General features: G+C 50.4%; 2 protein-coding genes across 4 annotated transcripts in view; one reads left to right on the top strand and one right to left on the bottom strand.

Moving 5' to 3' along the window:
• Positions 1 to 5,427: 5,427 nt before the first annotated feature.
• On the bottom strand, positions 5,428 to 7,947 carry LOC123821900 (serine/arginine repetitive matrix protein 1-like). The gene is made up of 2 exons (XM_045843604.1): positions 7,027 to 7,947; positions 5,428 to 6,866 (listed from the first exon to the last, which is right to left on the bottom strand). Exon 1 carries the CDS (start codon positions 7,798 to 7,800, stop codon positions 7,285 to 7,287), a length of 516 nt encoding a protein of 171 aa, XP_045699560.1. The 5' UTR covers positions 7,801 to 7,947; the 3' UTR covers positions 5,428 to 6,866; positions 7,027 to 7,284.
• Positions 7,852 to 9,681, top strand: part of MAPKAPK5 (MAPK activated protein kinase 5) — a 31,192-nt gene continuing 29,362 nt past the window's right edge. For all 3 annotated transcript variants that reach the window (XM_045843578.1, XM_045843574.1, XM_045843571.1), the window contains exon 1: positions 7,852 to 7,979. In XM_045843578.1, the coding sequence (XP_045699534.1) occupies positions 7,944 to 7,979 (36 nt within the window). In that variant the 5' untranslated portion in view covers positions 7,852 to 7,943. The remainder of the gene's footprint in view (positions 7,980 to 9,681) is intronic.

Below are 9,681 nucleotides of genomic sequence, written 5' to 3'. Positions count from 1 at the left end.
AGATTGGTTGCACAATAATGTGAATATATTTAACACTACTGGACTATATATATATACATACACACCTTAGAAATGGTTAAAGATGGTCAATTTTATTATACATTTTTCCCACAGTAAGGAAATAATTTTTGAAAAAGGCCACCAAGTGAGACGCCTGAGAAGCAGCCCCAGGAGAGAGAGGGTGTTTCTGTGGCCCCTGAAGGAGAGACCGGAGCCACAGTTGGCAGGAGTCCTCTCGCCTGGGCAGAGGAGGCTGCACGTGGGATGGTTCAGGCCAGTTCAGGGAAGTGTGGGGGGCGGGGGGCCTGAGCAGCCCCGGCAGGGGTGCTGTGGGCATGGGGTTGGCCTTGACGAGTGCAAGGGTCCCTTCCAACTCTGAGAGGCCGAAGGATCTGAGCTGAATCGAGCTCAGCAAATGCTAAAACTTTCTATCCAGGGGCTGTCAAATGTACCACGGCATATTCTGAGGAACTGAAATGTAGGTAAACAAATAAAACAGGACATGTTTTCACATTACAGGAGAATAAATATAACTTCATCTAGTCTCGGTGCCTTTCCGGTAGAAATCCACTGCCGAAAGTTTATCCAAGAAAACAAACAAGTGGGCAGGTGGGCAAAGCATGGGAGGAAAGAGCACTTATTTATAATAGCAAAAAACATCAGACGACTTAAATGTTCATTTAAAAACAAAACCAGGGACCGCTCGGTGGCGTTCAGACCGAGGAGACCTCACTCGAAGTGTTGAGTGAAGGGAAGACGGGGTGCGGGGAGACTGGGGGGGGGGGGGCAGAAGTGCAGAGAGAGACAGGACAACTGCTCCTTTCTGCTGCTCCTCTCCCTGCGGGCTGGCTTTTGCCCTTTTAATATTCATGAGGCCAACAAAGGCTGCCTCAGCCTGGTGTAGGGTTCCAGTCCCCATTCCCAGGAGACTCGGATGGGCCAGCTTGGGTCAGATGTCCATTCCTAAGTCAGTCGGCTGCTGCTGCGGCTGGAAGAGGGGGGTTGCGGGTTGCGTGACACTCACAGCTGTGCCCATCCCCTAAGTAGGGCTGCTGGGTGCTGGGCACCCTGGAGATGTCCGCGCTTGCTCAGCAACTGGCAGCCCCTGCATCACCAGGCGGCTTCTCAGCAACACAGGATCCTAGGTTCCGCCCCACACCTATGAATCACAACCTGCATTTTAACAAGGTCCTCAGGGGTCTGTCTGTAAGTGTGTTCAAGTTTCAGGGAATTTATCACAAAAGTCCCTTTCTGGTTTCTCACAAGGACGGTGGGCTCTCATTTCCTTCCTTCCTACCCTCTGTCCCTTCCCTTATTAAAACAGCTTCACTGAGATGTATAATTCACACACCGTTTAAAGTATACAATCCCCCCCCCCCCAGAATTTTGTATTTATCACAACTTTTGGGACATTTCCATTGTCCTAAAAAGAAACCCGTCCTCCTTGGCTGTCGTCCTCTATTTCCAGGACTGTCACCGCCCCAGAAGGAAGTTCTGTATCCAGTGAGGAGTCAATCCCAATTCCCATCCCCCTCCCCGACCCCCAGCAACCACTGATCTGCCTTTCCTCTTTACAGATTTGCCTGCTCTGGGCATTTCGTATAAATGAAAGCATAGAGTACGGGAGGGGGCAAAAGTAGGTTTACAGTAGTGAGTACATGAAACAGAGCTTATTCGTGTATTATTAATCATTGTATTAGTTTCCACAACTGTAAACCTACTTTTGCCCCACCCTGATTGTGGCCTCTCGTGACTGGCTTCTCTCACTTAGGTTCCCATGCAAGGTTCATCCACGTTGCAGCATAAATCAGTGCTTCATTCCTTTCTATGGTTGAGTAACATTCCACTGCATGGAAAGGCCAAATTTTGTTTATCCATTCACCCATTGATGAACATTTGGGTTGTTTCCACCTTTTGCCTGTTGCGAACAGCACTGCTGTGAACATTAGTATATAACAGGTGAACAGATAAACACCTGTTGGACAGGTTTTGTTTGGACACCTACCTTCAGTTCTTTAGGGTATATATCTAGGATGGAACTGCTGGATCACATCGCGATTCTACATGTAACTTTTGGAGGAGCTGCCAGCTGTTTTCCAGAGTGGCCGTGATCGTTTCACACTCCCATCAGTGTCAAATGTATGAGGATGTACGAGGGTTCCAATTTGTCCACATCCTCGCCAACACTTACGTTCCTTTACACACACACACACACACACACACACACACAATTACGGCAGCATCACGTGTCTTCTGCCGAGCAGGGCTACTCTTCCGGAACTGCTGATTGAGGACAGTTGTGCCTCAGAGACGATGGCCACATCAGGGGCAGGGTGACCACATCCATGCACCCCTATATTTCAGTCGCTGAGCTCCTGCCAGTACCGTTGGTCACTTTTTTCTTCCAGTGGGATCCATCTTTGTAAATGCACACTGTCCACTGGGTTGCTCCTGCCCAGGTTCAACCCGAGAATTGTCCTGGCCACTTCCTTTCCCTTCATCCCCCATATCCAATTCGTCACCACCTCCTGCCGATTCCACCTGCAAAACACATCTTAGATCTGCTCCATTCTCCCCAGTTCCTGCTGCCATCATCCTAGACCAAGACACCAGGGCCTCTCACATGCATTCCTTGTTTTTTTCTTAACCATCTGTATTGGTAATCTACTGCTACATAAGAAATTACTACAAACAAAGCAGCTTAGCCCTGACCGGTGTGGCTCAGTGGGTTGGGTGTCACCCCACAAAGAGAAAGGTCACCAGTCAGGGCACATGTCTGGGTTGCAGGTTAGGCCCACAGTCAGAGCATCTACAGAAGGCAACCAAATCGATGTTTCTTACTCAAATTGTTTCTCTCACTCTCTTTCTCTCTCCCTTCCCCTCTATTTTTTTTTTTAAAGTAGCACATGTTTGCAGCTAGCTCTCTGCTTCCTGACAGAAGTAGAGCAGTCTCAAGGCCTCTCTTCATTCTATATTGTCTCTCTCTCCTTTAGTCCAGGAGTCCAAATATAACTCATTCAAGACCTTTCTGGGTTTCCTGGGAACCTTCTTGGAGTTCACACCATTAGGCAAGAGCCACACCCACAAATCTCCCTGAAAGGAGTCCTTCTCTGCCTTAGGCTCCTGCTGCAAGGCCAGCAGATCAATGACCTTAAGCTTCCTAGAAGCTCTGTTGTTTGGTTGAGAGAATCTGTGAGATGCATCCTGAATCTTTTGAAAGGATCTTTTCCATGAATGAATAGTTGTTTGAGGTCTTAAAATGCCACAGTCACAACTTTTACTTTCACTTTAGGCCATGTTATGGTCGGAATGTTTGTGTACCCTCCAATATATCAAAGTGCTACCCCCTCCATGTGATGGTGTTTGGAGTGGGGCCTTTGGGTGTAATTAGGTTTAGATGAGGCCATGAGGGTGGGGCCCCTGTGTTGGGAGCAGTGTCCTTACAAGAAGAGGGAAAGAGAACAAGAGTTTGCTCTCTCTCTACCAGTGAAGATACATGGACAAGGCCACTTGTCTGTGAGCCAAGAAGAAGGCTCTCACCAGGAACTGAATTTGTCACCACCTTCATCTTGGACTTTCCAGCCTCCAGACCTAAAACAAATAAATGCCTATTCCTAAGACACCCACTAGATAGTATTTTGTTACAGCAGCTCAAGCTGTAAGAGACATTGGTACTGAGGAGGGTACTGTTGCAACAAATACCTAAAAAATGTGGAAGTGGCTTTGGATAGTGGATAACGGATAATGGGTAGAAGCTGGGAGTTTTGAGGTGCGTGCCAAAAATACGGATGCTAAGGGCAGTTCTGGCGGGGGCTCACAAAGAAAAAGGGAGAACTGGAGAAAAACCTTCTGTTTCCCTAGAGAGTGCATACATAATCATGAATGGAATGCTGACAGAAATAAGGATGTTAAGGTCCATCTTGTTAGGCAATCCTTGTTGTAAAGTGGCAAGGAACTTGGCTGAACTGGGTCCCAGTGCTTTTGCAAAGTAGAGCTTGGGAGCAATGAAACTAAATATTCAGCTGAAACTTCTAAGTACAGTGTTTGAAGAACAGTGTGGTTCAGCTGATAAAATATGAAAGGCAAGAGATGAATTGAAGAAGGAGCTGTTACACAAAAGGAGTCAGAACTTAGAAGACTAGGAGAATTCTTAGCCTGTCTATATTGCAGAAAAGGGAGAAAGTATGTTTGCAAAATACCAAAGGGTATGATTGGACTATCACCCGATAAAGAAGTTACTGGATTATACAGGCAGAAACACCCCACATTTGAACAAGAGGACCAAGACAGAAAGCAAAGAAGGCAGGCTTTCAGACCCTTCACTTTCCACAGGACAGGACAACAAAGCTACGTGGCTGTGAATGTGCTCTATTCTTCAAGAAAAGGGAAAGTGACCCCAAAGGCAATTCAGAAACCATCCGGGCCACTGCCTGGGTTTCAATAGACCAAAGAGCCTTCCCCCGAGGACAGGGTGGCAGGGCCACCCTGTAGAGCCTTGGGGGTAGGAACCCCCCCCCCCCAGCAGAGCTGCAATGCCAGTGGGTCCAGAGGACAGAGCATGGAACCAGGGGCTTATTCTAGAGCCTTAAGAGCTAACAGTAATGGCCTTGCTGGGTTTTGCAAGAGACTTGCTTGGGACCCACCACCCCTTTCTTCCTTCTGATTTCTCCCTTTTAGATTGGGAATGTCTCTTCTATGCCTGTCCCATAATTGCATTTTGGAAGCAAAAGAGAGGGCACCCAAGATGGAAGCCAGTCTTTCTATAGCCTCCCCAGCTGTAGTGGACGGAACCTCTCCTTCCCCAGGGCTCTGCCTTCTCCATTCATTGATTCCTTCAACAACTATTTATTAAACACTTGCAGTGGACTGAGTGTTAAATGTAACCAGTTATACAGATTAGAGTCTTTCCCTTGCTGAGATATTTATTCTAGTCGGGAAGGACACTACAGAATAAAGAAAACAAATAAATACATAAATAAAAATTGTGAGAAGTACAAAGAAGTAAGTTACAATAACAGGAATATCAGATTTAGATTGGAGACCAGGGTTAGGCATCGTCTTTCCGATAAAATGGTATTTAGAATGTGGCTTCAGAATGTGTAGGAACTAGGCCGTGTGTGTGTTGGGAGAGGAGAGTAAATTTCTAGGCAGAGGGAGAGCACGTGCAGCTGCCAGGCTTAGAGCATCCGAGGGCAGGGACCTCGTCTCCGCATCTCTATGATGGAGCACGGTGCCTGGCACACGCAGTAACAACTTCCCACTGAGTCAGTGCATGCCTGAATGAATCCAAGGCACCTTCTAGTTCCTGCTACTGACAATGTCAATTCAAGTCATTTAGAAAATTTCTCCCAAAGCTTACTGCTAGATCAACTGTTCTTACTGGTATCAGGCAGCACAGGCAAAGCTGCTATGAAAAGAAGACTCAAATACATAAAAACTCAAAAGAGAGGTTTATTCTCTTTCTCATATAACAGTCCTGGGGTGGGTGTTTAGGTTGACAGCGCAGAGTTCTCCTCCACTCAGGAGTCTTCCATCTTGAGGCCTCGCCTTCTCCAGAGCCTGGTTATCGTCTTCCAGCCGACAGAATAAGTAAGAGCACAGGGAGCACCTGCTGACGGATTTTCTGGGCTAAACCTGGAAACTGTGCACATCTCTTCTGCTAACTCTCCATTATGGAGAGCACACGGCCATTCACGGCTATTCACCTACTGTAAGGGGGGCCGAAGAACGTACTATCGGCGTACAGCCAACAGAGAGGATCATTATGCCTGCACCACAATATCCAGTTACGTATTTGCCTTGTCCTCTGGTATATTGCACAGGAGACTCAAATTAACGTAGATAGAAAAAAAAGTTTGGGTTCCCCACCCTCACCCTCATCAAGTCCTTCATTCATCAAAAGGCACCTTCATCCATGCAGCTGCTTAAGTCACACACCTAGAAGTTATTCTTGATGTGTTTCTTAGTCCCACCTTCCACAGTGAATCCTCTGGGAAGTCCTTCAACTCTACCAAAATATAACTCCATCTACCCTATCTTTACTGCCGCCTCCTTAGTTCAGGTATCATAATACTCTCTCATCTGGATTATTCTAATAGCCTCTTAATAGCTCTCCTTGCCTCCACTCTTGCTTGCCAGTATTTCATTCTTTATACAGCAGTGACCTTTTAAAACATAAACATGATCACACCACTCTACCTTCAAGTCTTCCAACGGCTTAGAATAAACTCCCAAGTTCTTATCCTGACCCCTAAGGGTGTATGTGACACTGCCCCAGCCACCTCTCCAACCTCACCCTCTGTCACCCTGCTGTGCGCTCTGCCCCAGCTACAATCACCTTCTTGCTGCTCCCTGAACACATTTAGCTCAATTTCACCTGAAAACTTTTGTGCTTGCTGTTCCATCTGCCCAGACGACTCTCGGAGTTCCAAATGGCAGCGTCTTCTAATTCTCAGGTCTCAGCTTCACTGTTACCTCCTGGAGGACCTTCCCTGACCATCTAATAGTGTGGGGGGGGGGCGGGGGGCGGGGATCCTCACATCCAGTTCTTCTTTTATCTCAGCACTCTGTTCACTTTCCTCTTGGCGTCTACAAACTCTGTTTTTCCGGGTTTATTTCCTGCTTCCCTTCCCTGCGAAGGAGCAGCTACCGCGTCTCGTTCTTAGTGTTTCCCCACGGTCCACACGGGAAGCCTGGCACCCGGAGGTGCTCAGTAAATAAGTGAATGAATGAGGAACCATCAAGCGGGGATCGGCCAAAAGGTCCTGCAAGGTTCTTTCATAGGTTGTTGGTTTGGTAAGAAGCGCAAACCTGGACCACTTCTCAGCTGCGCGCGAGCTCGGCTCTCTGGGCCTCAGTTACCTACACTGTAAACGGGGATGAAGGACTTAAGCGTACTTACCTCAGAGGGATAAATGCCTCTACTGTAAAGAAAAAGGGAACTAATGGAGGAAAAGAGCTTCCCGTAAAATTCCCGCCCCGTAGGTAGAACTAGTATAGCCATTGTGCGCACTTCTGTTCTCTTACCGCAGGACCAACCCGTCCAGGGCCTCCGCGTCCTGTCCGGTCCTCTACCGGGAGTCGACGTCCCAGAGTCGACTCCAGCGGGGGAGAGAGAGGGGTGCGAACGGGGCTCACGGGGCTACTGGAGTCCGGTCCAGCTCCGCTGGCCCGCCCGGTCGGGCCCGGCCCAATGCGTCATCAGCCGGGCGCCCGCGCGGTAGAGGGCCCCGGGGCCTGTTTTGGTCGTGGCGCACCGGGGAGACCCTGGCGGGCGCCTGCAAGTCACCCGCGCGGTTTGGGGGCGCTCGGGAATCCCGGCGGGCGGCGGCGAGGGGCGCGCGGAGCTGCTGGGGCACGGAGCCGGGCGGCGGGCGGGGCTGCCCGGAGCTCGGGCGGGGCACAGCGCCGGCGGGCGGGCGGCGGGCGGGGCTGCCCGGCGTCGGTGTCCCGGCGATGTGTGGCGCTGAAGCGGCCTCGGGAGCAGCAACAGCGGCGGCGACGGGCTCGGCCTCGGCATCGCGGCGGTGTCGGCGGCGGAGGCGGAGGCGCAGGCTCCTCCTTAGGACCTGGCGAGCCCGGGCCTAAGCGGCGGCCCCGCGAGGCCCTTGCACGGCGCCCCGAATCGGGGCGCTTTCCGGTTCGCCCTGCCGCGGGAGCCTGAGTCCCCGGCCGGGGATGAGGCCGGGAAGCAGCCTGGCAGGGCCCAGCACAAAGGCTTGTCCCCAGGGGCCGCCGCCGCTGCCGCCGCCGCCAGCCTAGAGCCGCCCGCCGAAGCCGAGCCGGCGCCGGGGCCCACATCCCCACCAGCCCCTGGGGGCGGCTGCCGCCGGTCCCCCCAAGGCGCAGGGGCCCGAGCGCCCAGCCCTGTGCTCCCTCGGCTACGGCGGGACCGAGCGGCTGCACAGCCTCCGTCGCTGCCGGCCGTGGGGGCCCTGCGGAGCATGTCGGAGGAGAGCGCCATGGAGAGAGCCATCAAGGTAAGGGGGAGATGCCGCCTTCCTTCCCGCTTTGTCCCTGCGGCGCTCCTGTCGGCTGCGGCCTCAGAGCGGAGAGAACTCGGAGAGAGAGGTTCCAGCGACGCCGCGGTTTCGGTCTGTCCGGGATTCCGCGGCCTGCCTTTTCCAGCCCGGGGACGAAGGATGCGTGCGTGTGTCGGGAGGGAGGTCCGACTAACCTGGTCGAAGCGGGAATGTGATTTTTGCCCAGCTAGTACGGGAGGTGGGTGGCATGGAGATGCCCGATGTGAATGGTACGGAGGGGCCCTCCTGCTCTCCTTGCGATCGCTCCCCGCGTCCCCGCATTTGCTGCGGGGTGATCTGCTCGGAGACCTGGACCGTCACCCACCCCTCCGGGCTGGTTCGAAACGAGCCTCCTGGAAACCTGCAGTTTCACAAGGAGGTGGTTCGCCTTCTTACAAGCCCCGTCCTTTGGCGAATAGATTGTCCTCCCTTTCCCGTGTGTTCCCCTCCCCTTTCCCTCTCCCCTCTCCTCCTGGGGAGCACCGAGTTTATTTAGGAAGAGCTGAAGGTGTCCCGTGACTCACTGCTCTGTTAACCAAAAGAAAAGCAACTATGTGTTCTAAAATGACCCAAATAAAATGACAGGTTTTCTAAAACCAGTTTTACTCTTTTTTATGTGTGTGACTCTTTGAGGCACTACGGCACTAAGACCAAGTCACCTAGCTGTGACTAGGAAATGAGTCCTGTGTATGAACATGAAGCTTAAAGTTTAATAAGGTATTATTTACTTATTTTACAGTGTTAAGTCAACTCAGTCCTTTCAAGAATTTCATTTTCTTTTGAGGGACAGGCATTCATTGGCAATTTAGGGTTATTTTCACTTTCAAGACACAAGCACTATTACCAATAACTAATTAAAAACATAAACTGGTAACAATTTTTCGGGCGGTAAAGGTTATAGAAATCATCAGCTTTTCCAAAGAAACTTCACCTTTTAAAAGATACATCAAGCCCTAGCTGGTGTGGCTCAGTGGATTGAGTGCTGGCTCTGCGACTCAAAGGGTTGCTAGTTCAATTCCTAATCAGGGCACATGTCTGGGTTGTGAGCCAGGGCCCCATTAGGCAGCGTGTTAAAGGCAACCACATGTTGATGTTTCTCTCCCTCTCTTCCTCCCTTCCCCTCTCTCTAAAAATAAATAAAATCTTAAAAAAATTAAAAGATACATCAAAATATAATGTACACATTAAGGAAGATCAAAACCTTCACTGGAGGATATGTTTCCATTGATTTTAGAGTGGGGGAAGGGGTAGAGATAGAGAAACATAGATTGGTTGTTTCTTGTATGCACCCCGACTGGGGATTGAACCCACAACCCAGGCTTGTGTCCTGATGGGCATGTGCATAGAATGACTCTCCAGCCAACTGAGCCACAAGACCAGGGCAGGAAAGTAAAATTTTTAATAATAGAAATAAAGGCTCTAAAAGACCGCTTTGATGGGTCAGTACCTCCGAAGATACAAACTCGTTTTAACTGTTTTAGAAAAACTTTAACTCCGTTCATTAATAAAGTGGAAACCATGAGGACTCACCCTGTAAAGAGGCTGATGGCACTTGTCCCTGAAATGTGGAGCCAACATCGATCTGTAGGCTGTAGTGATATGCTGCCAGTTGGGCGATAAAGCAGAACACTTATTAGCACCCACCACCTAGGAGGGAACG

Source organism: Phyllostomus hastatus, unplaced genomic scaffold (assembly GCF_019186645.2).
Source record: "Phyllostomus hastatus isolate PE091 unplaced genomic scaffold, TTU_PhHast_1.1 phas_contig_1162, whole genome shotgun sequence".
Lineage (NCBI taxonomy): Eukaryota > Metazoa > Chordata > Mammalia > Chiroptera > Phyllostomidae > Phyllostomus > Phyllostomus hastatus.
This window is presented reverse-complemented; position numbering and strand designations above follow the sequence as displayed.